General features: G+C 38.6%; 1 protein-coding gene across 1 annotated transcript in view; it reads left to right on the top strand.

The window, feature by feature from the left end:
- The window catches only part of LOC121868282 (allatostatin-A receptor-like), a 66,822-nt gene that overhangs the window by 32,296 nt on the left and 13,298 nt on the right, over window positions 1–21,228 (top strand). Inside the window, exon 4 of the mRNA XM_042368716.1 lies at window positions 7,416–7,627. Within this exon, the coding sequence (XP_042224650.1) occupies window positions 7,416–7,627 (212 nt within the window). The remainder of the gene's footprint in view (window positions 1–7,415; window positions 7,628–21,228) is intronic.

The following is a 21,228-nucleotide window of genomic DNA, read 5'->3' as shown; positions in this document are numbered from 1 at the left end:
AGGTTCCCTGATGCTTACATGAGTGTTACCTTCCCCTACACGGTCAAATAAGTCCCCTACATCCCCTACACGGTTAAATAAACCCCTACATCCCCTACACGGTTAAATAAACCCCTACCTTCCCCTTCACGGTCAAATAAGTCCCCTACCTTCCCCTACACGGTGACATAATCCCTAGTGCGTGACGTGGCCTTCTAGACCGGACTCAATGGCACATAACTCAGCCTCTACAGATGACCGCGGGAGTCGTTATGATCTTCACCGTCTCGATAAGAAACTTGGTCTCCTTACTAGTTTGGCTGTTACCACCCCTTCCCTAGTGCCTGATATTTACTCTCTCTCTCTCTCTCTCTCTCTCTCTCTCTCTCTCTCTCTCTCTCTCTCTCTCTCTCTCTCTCTCTCTCTCTCTCTCTCTGGTCAGAACTACTTACAGTTTTTAGGTTGAGAGTTGTATTATGTTGTTGATATATGGATGATTTGGAGTTTGTTTTGATTTAACCTAACCTAACCTAACCTAACCTAACCTAACCTAACCTAACCTAATCCTAACCTAACCTAACCTAACCTAACCTAACCTGCTGAGGAAGGAGGGATGGATGGAGGGAAGGAAGCAGGGAGAGAAAGATCAGAGGAGGAATAGAAGGAAGAGGAGAAGGAAAGAGGAGGACGAGAAGTAGGTGGAGGATGAGGAAGAGGCGGAAGAGGGGGAGGAGGGGAAGGAAAAGGTGGATGAATAATTCAATAATGAAAAAAAGATGGAAAGATCATATAGGGAGATGATGAGTTGGCTTATGAGAGAGAGAGAGAGAGAGAGAGAGAGAGAGAGAGAGAGAGAGAGAAATCACCTTCTCTTTCCCATTCCTTCTCATAACCTCTCGCTAGATTTAGCATAATTCCGAAATTTGGTAGCAAGAAGTGCTACCAAATGTCTGCTCCAACTACCATTACTATAGCAGTCTGAGTGTGGATGGTCCGTGTACCGCGTGTAATGGGAGGATGGGGTCATATTTTACCTGTAATTGGGTAATAGGGAGGACTATTTCCCCCCCTTCATATCACCTATTTAGTGCTTATGTGACACCAATGTTGACCTTTTTTCCTCACTTCACAGTATGGAAAGAGAAATGTTTTAACGTAAAGGAATTAATTGGTATCATTATTTAAATTGATTGATAGATTAGACAGACAGACAGACAGACAGACAGACAGACAGACAGACAGACAGACAGACAGACAGACAGACAGACAGACAGATAGATAGATAGATAGATTAAATAGATTAGATAGATTAGATAGATAGATAGATATAGATAATTTTAAAACTCTACGATTTCAATAAAGAATAAAGTTAATTAATAAATATGCAGATAAAATTAAATAAAAATGATTATATACTTAATACGATACGCAATGAAATTTAACAGGTGAGGAAATCCAGGTGTTGTGTTTTGCACTAGGAAAAACTAATTAAGACATCTGAAGGGATGAGAGGCTTCACAGGCAGTTGTTTTCACTAATTAGTTGTTGTTTTTCTCTTGGATGAACTACGTGAGTCATCACATTTAGATGATTCTTGGTATACTTTTGAGATGCTGAGTTGCATACATATATACATACATAAATACATATGTATACTGCTTTATGCACACACACAATACGAACACACAGTATGCCGTATATATATAATCACAACACACATACATAATACTGTACGGGGTGGTTCCTCTTGATATGCTCAGCAGTTTTCAGACTCAAAAGTTTGGTGAGATGGCACACTGGACACTCCTGTCTACCAACAAGATGGGGCGTCATGTCACTATGTAAACAGTGTTGGGATGTGCAGTAGCTAAAACAACTATCTGTGCATATACTTTGTGGGGAACAATATGAGACCATGGACGATAATTTGGGTATATGAGGGCTGTCACTAGTCACACGTAAGATTTCGGAGCATATCGACCCCCACCTGCATAGATAGGTGTTTCAGCTACTGTACCTTGATCACCTTTTGCCAAGACGCTGGGCTGGACGAGGAGGACACAGACCCTGGGTGTGGGTTACCGCCTCCGGCTTTGACCACCATTAATTTTTTTTTCATAAGAGCTTCATAAAGTCTCTTGTTTACAAAATGAGAGTAACAGGTCTACAAGATTCCAAAAACCGTATTGGAGCAGTAGTTAGGAAAATAACTACTGATATACAGCCAGATGTGTTTCAAAATACAATGGTTTGGTTTGAGATTTCTAGAGACATGGATGGTGATCACGTTAACTCTTCATCCTAATGTTTATATATGAATATATCATTTAAATAACCATTTTATAGCATTACTTAACTACCTACCTCAAATCACTACGGTTATTTCGATTAGATAGATAGGGTCTTTTGCACCACCCTGTATATTCTGGGACACTGAGAAGAAATAAACTAATTATACCTGTAACTGCATCTGTCAGTGAGTTATGATGCGGAAATTATCCCAAGGACAAATACGGACACCAATACGCTTGAGAGAGAGAGAGAGAGAGAGAGAGAGAGAGTTACTGGCAACATATCCAGCCAGCTATCACCAATACATGTCTCTTCGCTAGGCGGTGGATGGAAAACCAATAGTGGCCTTCTCAACTTCCCTCAGAGTTTAGGAGCAGACGCGAAATTCAAGATTAGTCAAGGGTAATACGAGGGAGAGAGAGAGAGAGAGAGAGAGAGAGAGAGAGAGAGAGAGAGATAACCCATATAACGGATAGTTAAATAAATCTTTCCCTTATAAAATAATATATACAAACTAATTTATATATATTAATTCAATTCACTTAAAATACTACATAATATTTTACTCTTCTACAAGGTATTTATCGCTATATAATGACTAGTATTAAGACGCATCTCACAGAAGTTTTGAGATACTTACAAACTGTTTATCATGAGCGTGTTTATCAGGTGATTATCTAGGAGTGTCGTTAAGGTGAAAGATAATGAGTTTGTTTGGGGGATTGTCTGTGTGTATGTTTGGTTTGGTTAGGTTAGGTTTTCTATAAAGGTTTACTGTCATGTATGTATGTATGTATGTATGTATGTATGTATGTACTGTATGTGTGTATGTATGTATTAATAAAATTAAATTAATTGCCATCAAGCCATCCATCATCACCACTACCATACACCACCACCATCCTTCACCATCACCACCATCCATCATCACCACCACCACCACCACCACCTTACACCACCACCACCATCCTCACCATCACCACCACCATCCTCACCATCACCACCACCATCCTCACCACCACCTTACACCACCACCACCATCCTTCACCATCACCACCACCATCCTCACCACCACCATCCTTACCATTACCACCACCATCCTTCACCATCACCACTATCACCTTACACCACCACCACCATCCTCACCATCACCACCACCATCCTTCACCATCCTTCACCATCACCACTATCACTTGTCGGTTCACTAATGCCGTGTTGTTTATCTTGGCTGGGTGACGTCCAGTGTTGGTGACAGCTGGGAGGACACGACAGGGTAGAGGGACTGTGTTTGGGGTCCTGTTATACCCCTCTTAACACCATACCAGCAGTACGTGTATATTTCTGGGACCACTAGTCTTATTATGTATACAGTACAGGTGAAGGTACAGTACAGGTAATGTATACAGGTATGAATGCAAACACACTTACAGGTATGGATATAAGTACAGGTACACCAATTAACACTAAAATAACTAAATACTGTGAATTAACTATATAAAAAATAATAAAATATATACGACAAGTTGACTATATGAAAACTAATTAGCTATAACAAATTATATACCGAGTTAACTACAGGGAAAGGTAATTGATTATATATATAGTTAATTACGGGGGACCAGTTATTAAAGATAAGGAAATATTTAATTCGTTCAGGGATCACCAAGAGGCCGCAGCGACAAAATGAGTCCTTGAGTGAATGTCGCTAAGAGACAGCTAATGTGTGTGACGTTTTGATGGCAAGTGAAGTAAATATGTGGCAGTATTTTAACGTGTGCGAGGAGAGAGAGAGAGAGAGAGAGAGAGAGAGAGAGAGAGAGAGAGAATGACCTAGTTTGTTTACTGTAACTGTTATACTGTATGTAAGTTGATGTGATCTTATTATGCACACCCACACACACACACACACACACACACACACACACACTTACGTTTTTCGTGTTAAAAACGTTTCGTTGGGTTCTTGATGACGTAAGTGGCAGACAGACTGACGGATGGCAAAAAAGAAGTTTGAAGATAGCGGACCTCAGCGTGTAGTGGGAAAGGGGGTGTGGTGGTTGTGGTGATGGTGGTGGTGGTGGTGGTGGTGGGTGGTGATGGTGGTGATGGTGGGGGTGAGTGGTGGTGGTGGTGGTGAGTTGTGGTGGTGGTGATGGTGGGGGTGAGTGGTGGTGGTGGTTGTGAGTGGTGGTGGTGGTGATGGTTAGTGGCGATAATGATTAAGTGATCGTACTCGGGTGGCTCAGTCATCGTACTCAAGGTGGTTAAGTCATCGTACTCAAGGTGGTTAAGTCATTGTACTCAGGGGTTTAAAATACTCTCAATTCACACTCTTAAGGATTTCACATCTCGTCTCTCAGCGTCTCTATCTCAGGCCACACCCAACGCTATCCTCTCAGCTCAAGACGTGTGTGAAGTTTAAATTGGGGACCCATCACAGATTTAGGGGAAGCATTGTTTTCCTATCTGTCAAATTATAGCATTCTCTCTGTCTCTCCTTGTCTCTATCTCTCTCTCTCTCTCTCTCTCTCTCTCTCTCTCTCTCTCTCTCTCTCTCTCTCTCTCTCTCTCTCTCTCTCTCTCTCTAATCACTTATATTCACAGTCAATAGTGCCAGTATGATTAGTTAATGGTTCGTCAGGCGCTGTTGAGTGCCTGATGAACGATACGGCCTCTTTCTGCCTGTCATGGCATTTACCCAAACAACAGGAGCATTGAAACACAAACAAAACAAACAACATTCTTACACAAACCAAACAACACCAACATCTACCCAAACAACACTGAACACAATCAAGGTAAACAACTACCCTGCTTGTAAGGAGGCAATGAGAACTACAAAAGCAATCCCAGTTGTTTATATATCATGGTGTATATAAAGTGTTGCGCTTCTGGCAACTTGGTTGAATGTGTTGACGTGATACCAGGATAGATAGAGAGAGAGAGAGAGAGAGAGAGAGAGAGAGAGAGAGATCAACAGGATTTATCAACATCATGTCAACAGGGTGAGTTTACTGTCAAGAGCTGGTAAAGCAACCTCAATAATATTTATTTTCATCCACTAGAAACAGACTGGGTGATGGATGGATGGATGGATGGATGGATGGGAAAATTAGATAGGTAGATAGATATATTGACAGATAATGAATAGATGAATTAGGAATTGTACAGGACGTGAGAATGAGTTAGTCTGGCTGAGTGGTAACGCGGGAAGGAAGTTGGGAAGGGAAGAAGATATTTAATTCCTGGTTATGTAAAAGATAATTTAATTAAAATTCGTATCCAGTGACTAATATACGAAAGACGGAAGTATAAATTCCTTCAGATAAAAACAGACAAATAAATAAACAGACAGTGTCGGATATATATTTATACTCAGACGGGAAGCAAATAAAAAAAAATTACTGAAGCATAAAACGTATTTAACTAAGACCAAGTGTTGATATCTCTCACATCACCATTTAATTACGGTAATGGAGAGTAAGAGCGACATATCTTCCATGTTTTATTCAACGGAAGGAAGTATTGTATATTTTTTCTCTCACTTTCTCTTTCTCTCTTTCTCTCTTTCATGGTTTCTCTCATAGGAACCTGTTTTAGGAGAACTTAAAGGTGATGATCTAATGGCAATGTAGTGGCAGAGTGGATACAGAGCTCGAATCTTGTATTATGGGTCAATGGTTCTTCTCTGAGGCACCTCGAGTCCACCCAGCTGTGAATGGGTCCCTAATTTTACAGTTGAGGAAATGAAGGCGGTCGAGTGAGGTTTCGGTCACACTACTGATGCTAAGTGGCTTAGTAATTAGTGTATTGTAAGTACGTCGGCTGTTGATTACCACTTAGAGCTAATTTAATTGGTGCTAAATTTCTAAAATACTAATTAACTCCTATTTAATTAGTACCTACATTAGCAAAACCTCTTTAAACACAATTAAGTTCGATTTAATTAGTACCTACTGAAGCAAGACCTCTCAAAACATAACTAAGTCCTATTTAATTAGTACCTACATCAGTAAGACCTTTCAAAACAACAGAATCAAGACCCCTTTACGTGGAAATAGAACTTTTATCACCAGTCCAAACGAAATGATCAACACACTCTCCTAATTAGGTGGATATATCAGGTGATTAATTTGCCTTTCAAAAGAGTCAGATCACATTAAGATCGGCTATTTACCTCGTGATTAGTGGGATAATTGAGTACAGGTGAGTGGATGAGCTGTATTAACACGGTTATATAGACAAACATTAAAGTATACATAGGTACATATACACACACACAGGTAGACATACATACATACATACATACACATCCTTGACCGCCGGAGGGTCAAGACCTATCAGGCACTGCTCCAGCTGCTCCCCCCCCCTCCCCTTGGTCCCTCTCCCCGACCCATCCTGACCACCGGGATATCAACAGTGACAATTTCGTTTCGAAAAGAAGTGGGATCAGTGTTGAACAGCGATGAACAGTGTTTAAGTCAGTGAATTTAGCACTAGACAGTACCAGTGAGAGCAGTGACCCACCAGTGAGATAAGCACCCCTGGGAACCATCCTCTGACCAGACGGTGTTAATCACTCCACCTTGGGAGCAACATTGGGTGAGCTTTACACCTGACTACGAGATAACACAACACCACCCAGCAGAGGGTGAGGTACTGTGACACCACCCCACACCACCCGGTGTCTCCATGACCACGTGAGGTTCTTCATATCAACACAGCCTCAGGTAACAATGGGTGCTTAGGCTGTAGGTTAATCCTATCCCGTGACGTCAGTGGGTTCTGAAGAGCCATTGGTTCTTAGGGTGTGACGTCACCGAATGCTAATTGGTTTGCTAGATACGATGTTATTTATTTGCTGTGGCGCTATTGGGCGTCATTACGTGTGACGACCGAGTTTTGTTGATATTATTGGGTTATACAGTGACGTTACCGAATTCCGTTGATATGATTTGGCGTTATGGAGTGACGTCATCGAATTCTGTTGATATAATTGGGCGTTATAGTGACGTCACCGAGTGCTGTTATCATTGGTTGTTTTGATACAGTGTCATTTGATGCCTCAGGGCTATTGGGTTATATGATACACTGGATATGTTTCCTCTAACCCCAGTTCAACGCCCTCATCTTCTCCCCCACAGGACGTCTACTCGATGACGTACTTCAACGCCACCCACAGCGTGACGGTGTACCACTGCGCGACGGACGGTGACCACGGCATGATGTTCGCTGTGTACCGCCTCGTCATCGTGTTCCTCCTGCCGGCGATCTTCATGTCTATCTTCTACGCCAGGGTGATCAAGGCTCTCTGGGTGTCTACCAAGAAGATGACCGCCATGACCCGCGTCTACAGGTCAGTTCCGAGGGTTCAGAGGTCACTTAAGAGGTCAAAGAAGATATGTGGGAAGAACCGGGAGGTCAGAGGTCAAAGATGAATAAAATAAGATAAGAACCCGGATCTATAGGTCAAATTCAGAGGGTAATGGGTCAAAGGTGAGAGATATAGGTCAATTTCGGAGGTCACAGCGATGGTGAGAGGATGTGAGCGGGTCAGACAGGGTCACAGCTCGGACTCAAAAGGTCATGACGAAACCATAACAGCTGGTGTTTGTTTACATGTGATCAGCTGGCCGTAGCGTAAAGTACTTATGAATGAACAGACGTCAACAACAAAGTACACATAACGAGGTGAGTACAGTACACAGATACACTCACAGTACACAGATACACTCACAGTACACAGATACACTCACAGGAACCTTTAGTTAACTTGTATACTCTATTAAGTAATTTTAGGACAGTCACAATACCTGGTAATTTACAGACAGACAGACAGACAGACAGACAGACAGACAGACAGACAGACACATTACGAACACTCATTGTACTAAACCTGGTAATTAAGAAACACAGTAGATTTGATTAATTAATTTCACTTTTTAAAACTTTCATAATTATACCTAACGTGTTAAATATATACACGTAAATTAATTAAAATACATATACGGATAAATTAACTATATGTCATCGAAAAATAATGCCCAGAATTTTATATAGAATAAGTTAAAATCTGGGTATTATTTTTCCTCGATGAGTTAAGTAATCTGTCTTCAGTAATTACTGGTATTTTGTTATGTTGTGGGACGGGCTGTTGAAAATTGCTTGGTGTAAAATTCCCAGAGCCAATTCGATGTTTTTTTTTGTTTTTTTCTTTTAATATATCATGAGAAGGAGGAAGAGGAGGAAGGAAAGGATGAGAAGGATGAGGAGGACGAGGAGGAGGAGGGGGAAGAGGAGGGGGAAGAGAAGGAGGAGGAGGACGAGGAGCAGGACGAAGAAGAGGAGGAGGAAGAGGAGGAGGAGGAGGAGGAAGATAGCCCCCCCCAGAAGAACAAAAGTTTCCTCGTTACTACAACACACCGCTATTGTCACTTCCAACTCTACTTACTACTACTACTACTACTACTACTACTACTACTACTACTACTACTACTACTATTATTACTACTACTAATAATAATAATCGTTAAAAATATAATTAAAATGAAAAAAAAATATTCTAAGAAAAATTTGGTCACTAGACAAGAAAGATTTACCAACTGTATGAGATTAAATTAGTTCACCTTAACGAGTTCCCTTTTATTTCTATGTTATAAAAAAAAAGAGTAAACAAAATATGGAATAAAGGAAAAAAAGTATGAAAAAATGGGAAGAAATTATGAAGTAAAGAAGAAAATTAAAAAAAAAAGAACAAGAAAAACGAAAAAAAGTAATGCAAAAATATGAAAAAAAAAGTTGTAATAAAGAAATAAAGAAGAAATGAATGATAATACTCTCCATTATTCCTTCCTTGATTTAAGTATGAATCTTAAGGGAGAAATTTTACCCGACTCGACCTAGTTATGAATAAAAACGTATATTGTGTATGGTTGTAATGTATAATGTATGTTTGTATATTATTAGTGAGTATTTCCTATATATTTACAGTGAATAATACTCCTATACATGCAATGAATAGTGGTAATATTTTTGTAATAATAATAAATACTTAGTTTGTAACGAATGGTAACTGTATCAGGTTTTTCGTGTATTATTTTGTATAATAAACTCTAGTTATGTATATTTCGTGCGTCCGTTCGTGTATTTGATCTTGCGTCCGTTCGTGCGTCCGACTTTGCGTCCTTTAGTGCTCCCATCAATGCGTCCGGTTAGAATTTTTCCACCGTGTTTATTCGCCCTCTGCGTCCCCGTTTCCATGGCAACCACTGCTTTCTCTTGCTACAATCTCGGTTTAGAGAGAGAGAGAGAGAGAGAGAGAGAGAGAGAGAGAGAGGTCGCATCTTTACGAACACCCTCCTTAATCTCTTCCGTGTTTCGTAATTGATAACACTGCACAAACACCTCCATCTCTCTTTCTTTCTGTCTTTCTTTCTTTCTTTCTTTCTTTCTTTCTTTCTATTTGTTTCATTAATTTTCTAACTCTTACCCTCATGATAATTTTCACTCACTCACTCACTCACTCACTCACTCACTCACTGAACATCACGACCAATATTACATATCCATTTGCCTTTATAAAACTGTAATACAAACATGGGGGAGTTAAAATGGCCTCAAAATTGCACTGAGACTTTACCGTTGTCAATTCCAGCTTCTTTAACCCTCAAGATGGCGACTGGTTTGCTCTGTGACTCATGCAAGTGGGCTGGCTCTATTTACACTCCATATTGAATAGGTAGAGTCTCAGTGCCATTTACACGTCATATTAGGTAGGTAGAGTCTCAGTGCCATTTACACGTCATATTGAATAGGTAGAGTCTCAGTGCCATTTACACGTCATAGGTAGGTAGAGTCTCAGTGCCATTTACACGTCATATTGAATAGGTAGAGTCTCAGTGCCATTTACACGTCATATTAGGTAGGTAGAGTCTCAGTGCCATTTACACGTCATATTGAATAGGTAGAGTCTCAGTGCCATTTACACGTCATATTAGGTAGGTAGAGTCTCAACGCCATTCCGACGCCATGTCTCCCTGAAATCTACGGCTAAGACTTAAGATCGTCAACAGAGAGGAGACACAAACAGCTCTCGTTAAAAGTGAACTAAACTTTGCAGGATTGAGTCGCTTATCTGAGAGTTAAAACTTGTTCTCTGAGGGAGTTTGGTTGATCTTCGTTGAGTTCTTTTCTTTCTTAATATGGAGGTTGGGTTCCGAGTGTTATGTTTTTTGTTTTTAATTTTGTATATATTTTTTGTTTTATTTTTAATGGATAATTTTTTATGAGAGGATTAGGTGTTTGTGTGTTTTTTTTTCCAAGGATAGTTGATGTTTCTGAAAGTAGTTTTTTTTTTGTTTTTTTTTGTTTTACTGGGAATTAATGTCTTCTATAAAGTTTTGCTCGATATTAATGTGTTTTTTTTTCGGAATATATATTAGAATTTTTTTGGGGGGGAAATATTTACTATAATTTTTTTTCAGAGTTTTTACATTATTAGAAAGATATTGATTGTGTTTTATAGCCAAAGAATGTTTTTATTTCCCCTTTAAATTCTCACAATTCTCCCTGTTTGTGTTTTGTGGTTTTCAGTTGTGTTTAGTCAACCGAACATACCCGCCTTTCCTGACCTGACTGGTGGCTGTTAGTCGTACTTGAGGGATGAACAAGATATGGGAGATAGAATAATTGATAAGATTATTATCAATCTATGTCATATTTACTAATATTCGTAGAGATAAAGGGAGAGAGAGAGAGAGAGAGAGAGAGAGAGAGAGAGAGAGAGAGAGAGAGAGAGAGAGAGATGGATGAATAGGTTGATAGATAGATAAATAAACATACATGTTAATAAATAAATATATATATAGATCGATGGATTAATAATTAAGAGACCGACAGACATACATATAGCTACTGTCTTCACATCAGAAAGACAGAAACAGACCGACAGACAGACAGCTACTGTATAATCGTCTACCATCTGTCCAAGTCTCTGTGTTCTCCGTTTTTGTGAGGCTAAGATAAAGTCTCCTAAGTATCTCTCCCTCCACCTAGAGACTTGGAGACTCCCACAGAGATAACGTGAGTCTTTATTTTATATTAATTTCCGAGTATTAAGTTTTAAAACATTTGGAGACAAAGAAGTTGAAGTATCTAATGAAAGTATTGAATTTATATTAACTTTAGAATATTTTTCAATAGTTTTGAGTTATTAAACGTTCACAAAAGTTGAAGTATATAGCAAAAGTCTTCAATCAGAATCAATATTTAATATATTTTAATTCTTGGAAGTTTATATAAGCTGAAATTTATAAGGGAAATCTTTTACGGAGAAAATTAAAACTTTCTATTAACTTTCTCTTTCTTCCAATAAATGTTTAACTTCCTTGAGGTTCACAGAAACTTTCATCGTTGATATGCCAAAGGTGAAATTATAAAATTTTAATAAACTTTCAAATTTTTTCCAAGTCAACTTTCAAATGATTTTCTATTCTACGCTTTCTAACGTTTCAAGACATGTTTATAAGTTTGAGGACATGCCAGAAAACCGACTAACTTTCCCTATCCTGATAAAAGCCTCTGACCTTTCTCTTCTCCTTTCCATCTCACAACACGGGCTTAAAACTACTCTACTTCTTTCCACAAGTCTCTCACGCAGTACAGTTTTAGGAGTAACTTTCTACTTTCCTTAACTTTCATATCTCTTGAGTTGAGCTTAACTTTGATGGTTCACTTCCCATTAAAGTTAATACCTTAATTTTCCAGTAACTTTCTAATCTTCTTACACCGGGTTTAAACTTTTGGATGTTTTAGTGTCATTTTCAAAGGGTTAAAACATCGTCTTCAAAGGTTAAATCATAGTCTTCAGAGTTAATCGTTCTCAAAGGGTTAAGACATTATCCTCAATAGGTTAAACCATCATACTTTCGAGGTTATATCAGCATTCTCAAAAAGGTTAAACTCTCGGATATTCCCCAAGATAAAGGAGCTTAAAATCCCTTACTTGTTTGGGACGCATTTGTACATTATAACATGAACACCCAACAACCTCTACTCAACTGTTGGTTCGCTTATGATGAGAACGACTCTGGCAGCAACGATCTTTTAACCTTTCAATAAGAGTCTTTGGGTACCTCCTCTCATGAAGTATAATTGGCTTTCCCGATTATGGCAGAAAATGTCCACTTTCACCGAATTTCTAACTTCTGTTGTAAAGGCACATGGAGAAAGCAGAAGGGTAATTTAGAAATTATGACTATCCTGTATATCTTAATACGACTCGATTTCTGTCTAATAACTAACTTTCTAACCTTTCGACCTTAACTTTTTTCCTTAATAACAAACTTTCTAACTTATAAACCAACTTTCAATATCTAACTTTCTCAACAGAGCTCAGAAGGCATAGGAGACAGAGAACTAAACAGTACTAATGAAGGTTAATTAGTAAGGAAATCTCTCTTAAGTCACTAAGTCATTCAGCAAAGGAAACGTCTCGGGGAACCTCGACGAAGTACTGTTCCAAGATTAAAAAAAAACCCTCAAATTCCAATTAACTTTGTGATTCTATTAAGTCAGAGAGAGAGAGAGAGAGAAAGAGAGAGAAAGAGAGAGAGAGAGAGAGGAAGTTGAGAGGGAGGAAAGAGAGGGAGAGGAGAGGCTGAGGACTAGGAGAGCTCAAGGGTAGAGAGAGAGAAAGATGTGAGAAGGAGAGGGAAAGGTAAGAGAAAGAGGGAGAAGGAGGAAAGAGAGTGAGAGAACCGACTGTTTATCATACATTGATTAGCGTATTGTTCAGCCAACTTTCACGAGTCATAGACAGACAGACTGACTGACAGGTAGATAAACAAATAGAAAGACTGACAGATAGATATATAAGTAGATGGATAGATAGACGGATGGATAGATGGATAGACTGACATATAGATAAATAGACAGATATAAGCAAACCCATCAACTCTGGAATCTATTCGGTCAAAAATTCCAAGACCAGAGGAAGAATAATGGACGTGATCGACCATTAAAAAAAAAAATATAATAAAAATTTAATCTCTATAAAAATTCTTGACTTATTGAAATGACCTTCAGTTTAGTTCGACCCATTTCCCTCGCCTCTAACGACTCCCCCCCCTCTCCTCCTCCCCTTTGGAACGACTTGGTAACAGCTGCTTCTTAGACTCAGAAGATACATCGCCTCGTTAACTCCAGGAGGTGAAGTTTATGTTCGGACGAGGTGAAGTTTATGTTCGGACGAGGTGAAGTTTATGTTCGGACGAGGTGAAGTTTATGTTCGGACGAGGTGAAGTTTATGTTCGGACGAGATACAAATGGCTTAAGAGAGTAAGACTTGTTAAAATCCTTGAGTACAGTGAGTGAATCCCTTGAGTACAGTACATTACCTTTAAAATCCCTTGAGTACTATGATATGGGACTCAGCACGGTGTCTTAACCCCACACGGTGACTTAATGCCTCCAGTATGATAAGATTGTTCTCAGATGGTCACACGTTTGGAGACAAATGGTGTTGTGTGTGTGTGTGTGTGTGTGAGTGTGTGTGTGTGTGTGTGCGCGTGTATGTGTGAGTGTGTATCGTATATGTATGTGTGTGTATCGTATATGTGTGCGTGTGTATCGTATATGTGTGTGTGTATCGTATATGTGTGTGTGTGTGTATCGTATATGTGTATGTGTATCGTATATGTGTATGTGTTTGAACAAACATGAAGACTCAATATTCGACTGCTACGCTTTCGCGTTTTACGGTGAATTATTTTAACATTGTCAGACGCGATAACCAATTTCGTTCTCCACAAAAGTGTGTAATTGACTCTCTCTGTGTTAACAGTTGAAAAAAACAACAACTGCAACATTCAGAAAAAATGGAGTTACTGTACATATCAAGTTTGGCTATAACACCGCACGCACACACACACACACACACACACACACACACACACACACAATAAATATATAATGGTTGCCCCTCGTGTGACGAGGATGGCCAGCCCATGGGCCACCTAGGCGTGAATTTGTTTAAGGTGTAGAAGCTGTCACCGACACAACAAGCACACCCTAAGTTAACGAGCTGCATGACCCAGTGTCAAGGAATAGTCCGAGAAGACCGGACAACTCACCAACTGCACTGGCTAACCATTACCCTGGAATACGATCCGCAAATCGATTAACATCCAGGTTCCCAATTACTTGCCCATATATTCATACATAAACATATACAATACACACAGGTAAACATATACACACACATTTAAACATAGACAGACACACAGACACAGATAAACTAGAGAGAGAGAGAGAGAGAGAGAGAGAGAGAGAGAGAGAGAGAGATATCCTAGGTTATAGTATCAGTCACTATTCCCGTCTCCCATCATTTGCTCGTGTCATTCAAGTAAGTTTAATAAGAAAAGTGATAAGAGCAACTCGCCTCCTTATTGACATGTCCTTGACGTGAATAATTAATATGACTATTTCCAAGATGCTGAAGTTGGCGGCAACTTAATTAATTACCTACTTCTTGTGCAGGTAAGTCCTTGTAAGAGCGTGTGCGCGTATGTACAGGAAGTATATGAGTGTGTATGTGTGTGTGGAAGAAATGTACATGTATGCTTAGGTGTGTAGATGATATGTACTACATGTGTGTGTGTGTCAGTTCATCAACACTTGCGTTTTCGCGAGAAGGTAAAACGATTAATTATCCAGATTTTGCTCTTCACTGGGGACTCACCCGACCCACATATAACAGTGTTGCCAAGTTGTCATTATTATCTCTTAAATGTTTGTTTACATACCTGTATAGACGCTCCAAGGATCCAGCACTATAAGGCGCGGTAACACTATGTTGGCGATCGTCTTTTGTTCCTCTGTTCACTTCCTCTATTGTTTCACTTTCACACAGTACTGTGGGTAAACACAATTTTGTAAGAGAGAACAAATTGATCTTGAAAATTATATATATATAAATTTTCCTTAGCAAGGTAGAAAATATATAATATTTTTATGCTTCTATATTATATAATCTTATCTATTGTGATATAACCTATCATATTATTGTAAAGGCCTGGGACTTAGGGATAGAAATCCCTTACCAGGCTAATCAGGATCTTAATAAAGGAAAGTCAAGGACCATGGTTTTCTGAGGAATAACAGACAACCGTTTGAGATTGACATCTCTTTAGTTTAAAAATATAACACAAAACTCTGACACCACTCAACAACATCAAATAACAATTAAGGCAGTCAACAGTTAATGGAGTCAAACAATTAATGGAAGCAAACAATTAGAGGGAGCAAACAATTAATGGGAGTCAACAACTGATAGAATCAAACAATGAACAAATATTTCCTACGGCAGTGGCCCTGAGGGAAGGTTCTGGAACACGGTGATGCATACTCAGGGTAGGGAAGCGTCCAAACTCCACACTTGAGCGACGTCTTGAAATGGCAGGAGAACACCGGGACACAGACGATAGGTGAAGGTCTGGGAACACAGCCCACGAGTCCAGGACCTATGATGAGATCACAGCCAGAATTTGACGGACAGCGGGGTAGCTAGATAGTGACTGTATGGCGGCTGGGTTGAATCTGCGGCTGACCCAGATAGTCGCTGCCGCTCTCACCTCTGTCCAACCACCCAAGTGTCGTCCGCACCTGCAAACGAGCGAGTTAGCAGCGGTAACCAGCAGCAAGATCGTTTCCGCCCTTAGAATTATACGTACATTAAATAATTAACTTTGCATTATGGAAATTACTAATTATTATTATTATTATTATTATTATTATTATTATTATTATTATTATTATTATTATTATTATTATTATTATTATTATTATTATTATTATTATTATTATTATTATTATTATTATTATTATTATTATTATTATTATTATTATTATTATTATTATTATTATTGACGTTTTCTTACTTTCAATACCACTTTAATTATATCCACTAAATATCTCATCAGGTAAAGTTATATTGAAGGTGTGACGTAACAGGAAGTTCAACAGGCAACGTGTATTAATCACGGGATATATTAAAAAGTTTTCAATAGGGGAGAAGTTAAATTGGGTTTACGCTATAGAGAAAAAGCCTCCTAAGAACTTGCCACCAATGAGACAGTTTATATTTTTGCATTTTTCTCTACAACTATTTAATCATTATAAATCAAGAGGGATCAAAAAGATAAATTTGTATGATAATGATGTGTAAGGATGGTAAGAGGGGAGGGAACAAATAATAAGATGGAAGAAGAGGATAAAGGTAAGAGACTCGTAGATGAAGAAAAACTATACGGAAATAAGGTTGCTAGGAAAATGTCGATGGGGGTCAAGAATGAGGTGATGTTAGTGGGTATTACATTACCTCGCTGTACTTGTAACTTAACCTGTATTTAAACCATGTATCTGTGCTAGTATTTGTATCATACAGGGGTATATATATCTATCCTCCTGTATTTGTACCGGTAATTGTATCTGTACCTGTATTTTGTACCTGTATTTAAATTTATACCTGTGTTTGTATCTATTAATTATTTGTGTATGAATCTGCTCTTGTAACTGTACCTGTATCTGCTCTTAAACCTGTATCTTCCCCTGTACCTGTACCCATTCCTGTAGTTATATCTGTAGCTGTTCTGTCTACTACGATAAATGTAATAAAACTCGACGGGGAAAAGCTTGACTACATAATCCCGCAAGAAGAGGAGGGAGGATTTTATGCAGATTAAAGATGACATATCAATTCCCTGGACAGAACACCTATAATGGCTACCCGGAAATGACTTATTTATGGCTTATTGATAGCATGTCTGTCTCTAGGCTTCCTCACACGCACACACACACAAACAGGCACTAAACTCTATATTTTTTTTTTATTATGGTTCTGGTATAATCAGTTTCAGATCCGCCTTTCCTGATATAACTAATGGATGAATTTTTCTTATCGTGAGTGAGGAAATATTTTTAAAAAGTCAGGCTTATCAATCAGTATCTAGTTCTTGGTAACCTTTATTCCTTAGAGAAGAAGTTTGTCATCAATATATTTCTCTCATATATCGAGTCGCACAAAGTATTCAACTCTTACTAATATCCGGCGAAAGATCACAAAAGAATATCCAGCCAAGTAAATATCCTGGAAGAGCACACGAGAATATCCGGTCAGTGCATTCGTCATTCACCAAGAGATTAGGAGGACCTGCCAACTCTTGGAATGTGTCGTCCTCGTAAGAAAACTCACCCTTAATAACCAAACATTTAAGGTTCAATTTGCCAATAGCTCGTTCCCTGACGTTATCACCCGAGAGTTTAATTGGAAATGTTTAAAAGGTTAAGATATATTGACAGGTTAAGATAACAAGGTAATTATATAGTTAAAATTGAAGTGGTGTTTGGGAGGTATTTAGAAGAGACGTAAGTGTTCCTGATATTGTTATTGTTGTTATTGTTATTGTTGTTATTGTTTTCATTGTTATTATTGTTATTGTTATTATCGTTGTTATGACACATACACACACTATGATGACCACCAGTTCCCATCTTGGCACATAGAAAAAACAAATAACAAGACGAAAAACAATTAAAATGAAACAAATAAAAAGAGTATCAATAAAAAAAAAAATCAAGGAGAAAGAGGTAAAAGGAGGGGAGGGGGGAGGGGGGGAGGAGAGACAAGCACTCACTCAGGAAATGAGACAGTCAAGGCTCCTTTAGTCTTGAGTGATGACCTTAAGGAGTTAGACTATATGATATGCTTTAAAGGCGATCGTAAGAGGATTGGGTTAAAGCATAGAGGATTAGGTGGATTTACAGAGGATTAGGTTGATATATAAGGGATTAGGTTGATATATAAGGGATTAGGTTGATATATAAGGGATTAGGTTGATGTATAAGGGATTAGGTTGATGTATAAGGGATTAGGTTGATGAATAAGGGATTAGGTTGATGTATAAGGGATTAGGTTGATATATAAGGGATTAGGTTGATGTATAAGGGATTAGGTTGATGTATAAGGGATTAGGTTGATGTATAAGGGATTAGGTTGATATATAAGAGATTAGGTTGATGTATAAGGGATTAGGTTGATATATAAGGGATTAGGTTGATGTATAAGGGATTAGGTTGATGTATAAGGGATTAGGTGAATATACTTGACAGCTTTCTCTCCCACAAACTGTATCTTCCTATTACACACACACACACACACACACACACACACACACACACACACACACACATATACACACACACACACACACACACACACACACACACACACACACACACACACACACACACACACATATACACACACACACACACACACACATATACACACACACACACACACACACACACACACACACACACACACATATACACACACACACACACACACACACACACACACACACACACACACACACACACACACACACACACACACACACACACTATAATTACTGTAATTACCCCTCTCGCCCCCTTACACATATTCACTCACCTATGTCATTTTAACCTGGAAAATATGTCATCCAGGGAGCAGTGTGGGAGTAATGTTTGTCGTAAACATACATAGGCACACTCAGCCTCCCTATCTCTCTCTGCCACACACACACAGTCACTCTTGAAGAAACACAGACAGACAGACAGACAGATATTTAAAAAGGGTATACAAAAATAATGGTCCCCGAGGTGTGATAAATTATGCTCTCTCTCTCTCTCTCTCTCTCTCTCTCTCTCTCTCTCTCGTTTTTTTCCTATCGCATCCTTTCTCTCTCTTTCACCCTCTTTTCCCTTCTCACTTAATTTTTTTTACTTTATCTCTCTCTCACTCTTTTATTGTCATTATATCTTCAAGTTCCTTTTCTCCTTCACTCTCATTTCTTTTATTTTTCTCTTATTCTCTTTCTCTCTATATTCTTCTTTCAGTTTCCTTTTCTCTGCCTTTTGAATATCCTACTGTTTCATTTTTCCTCTCTCTCTCTCTCTCTCTCTCTCTCTCTCTCTCTCTCTCTCTCTCTCGGTTGGCGAATAAGTCATAACAGAGAAAATGGAAACAGCAAGATATTTTATTATGAATATGTTAAAAGATACAGGCGTAGGGTCATATATATTGCATGACTACAGATTAAGCTTAGTACACACACACACACACACACACACATGCACAAAGGTATCTACACACTATTTAAACGATGAAAACAAACAATTATCTCATGGAGTCCACAGGTATAAGGTCAACAGTTAATAACATTGAGAAATATCGTGTAGGCACAAAGGAATTCAATGGTGAAGACAAAAACACACATATAGCCTTTAAAATATTCATGAGTCCGCATTTAATCCACCATCTACCATTTTCTGCGGATGGAAGCGCTTTAGTTCATGGTTGTTGAAAGTTAGTGTATACAAACTCTTCCCAAGGGAGCAATAAACTGCGTATCCTTTTCTAAACGTTGGCTAGGAGATATTTACGAGGTGATAACTCACTAGACAATACTTTAAACCGTTTCATTGGAGATATTTACGACAAGAAACCACAGCGAACACTGTTTTCAAACGTTTCTGAGGAGATATTAACGAGACAAAGAATTCGAACACTTTGAAAATGTTCCTGTGGAGATAATTGACGAGAAGAAACCATTGCAAGTACTATTTCTAAACCTACGATGATGTTGGACACATTACTAGAGCAACGAACAGAGAATCCTGCTTCAAAGTGTTGCTATGAGACATTTTTCACACAACAACGAGCTGGTAACGCTGCTTCTAGGCGTTGACTTACAAACGAACTGTAAGCTCCGTTTCATAAGTTACTTCTGCACACTTTATGAGACCATCAATTTACAGACATTGCCGATAAAAATGTTTAATCAACGTTACTTTTGAGAATCATAATGAGATTTTACCATAAGAATACTACACATTGAACATTATTGAATATGTTTCGAGATGACGCTTCAAATCACTTTCTGAATTACTATGGGAGCAATAATCTAAAATAAAACTTCATTTCATAACAGTCCTTCGGAAGAATTTCATGAATTACCGCTATAGGAGTAACAAATTGCTAACATTTACTTGAAATATTGTTTTGAAACGTTCCTCTGAATCATTTTTATCAATCATTTTAATAGATGTAACAAATTATGACCCTTCTTTTGAAACACTGACCCGAAAAGTTTACTGAGATTCCATGAGACACGAAAAGAGGTTTAGTTAGATGGTGAATAATGGATACCTGGTTTATTTTGTGGCTGGTTTAATTAGATATATTTTCATTTAGTCTTTCTTAAAATACAGATGTATAACCTGAGTACAAGTGAATTTATAAATAAAGTATCAAAGGACCTGTAGAGACCCGAAAGAATTACCTGTGTGTGTGTGTGTGTGTGTGTGTGTGTGTGTGTGTCCGTGCGTATGTGTGTGTGTGTGTATATGCGTCCTTTTCGGCCATGTAAAACGCAGGTTAATTACAAACTTCACAATAAACTCCAACATCACAAAAACTCGACAGTAAAATTCCTCTTAATTACTGAGAAAGAGAGAGTTCCGTTTGAAATAACAAATGATCATTACACCATTACCCGGTTGCAGAGGCAGTACAGTACACGTTATATAATAAACTGAAGGTAATTACAAACGCGTATATCATGTACAGGATTTGATTCGCTTTATAATGGGTTAGGTTAGGATAGGTTAGGTTGATAGTGTGTTTGTGTGTAGATTAGAGCATTAGTAGTGTCCTGTACGCACCTACACACACACAAAGAACCTCCTGCACACACACACACACATACACACACATACACACACACACACACTCACACACAAACACACACCTTCCCCTGTACACTAACCAGGTTCCGACACAGTATCCCGACACGAATGAACCTCTGAAGCAACGCGACACATATAAACATCGAACAGAATAAGACTCGTCGT

This window comes from Homarus americanus, unplaced genomic scaffold, assembly GCF_018991925.1.
Source record: "Homarus americanus isolate GMGI-L3 unplaced genomic scaffold, GMGI_Hamer_2.0 scaffold19318, whole genome shotgun sequence".
Classification (NCBI taxonomy): Eukaryota; Metazoa; Arthropoda; class Malacostraca; order Decapoda; family Nephropidae; genus Homarus; species Homarus americanus.
This window is presented reverse-complemented; position numbering and strand designations above follow the sequence as displayed.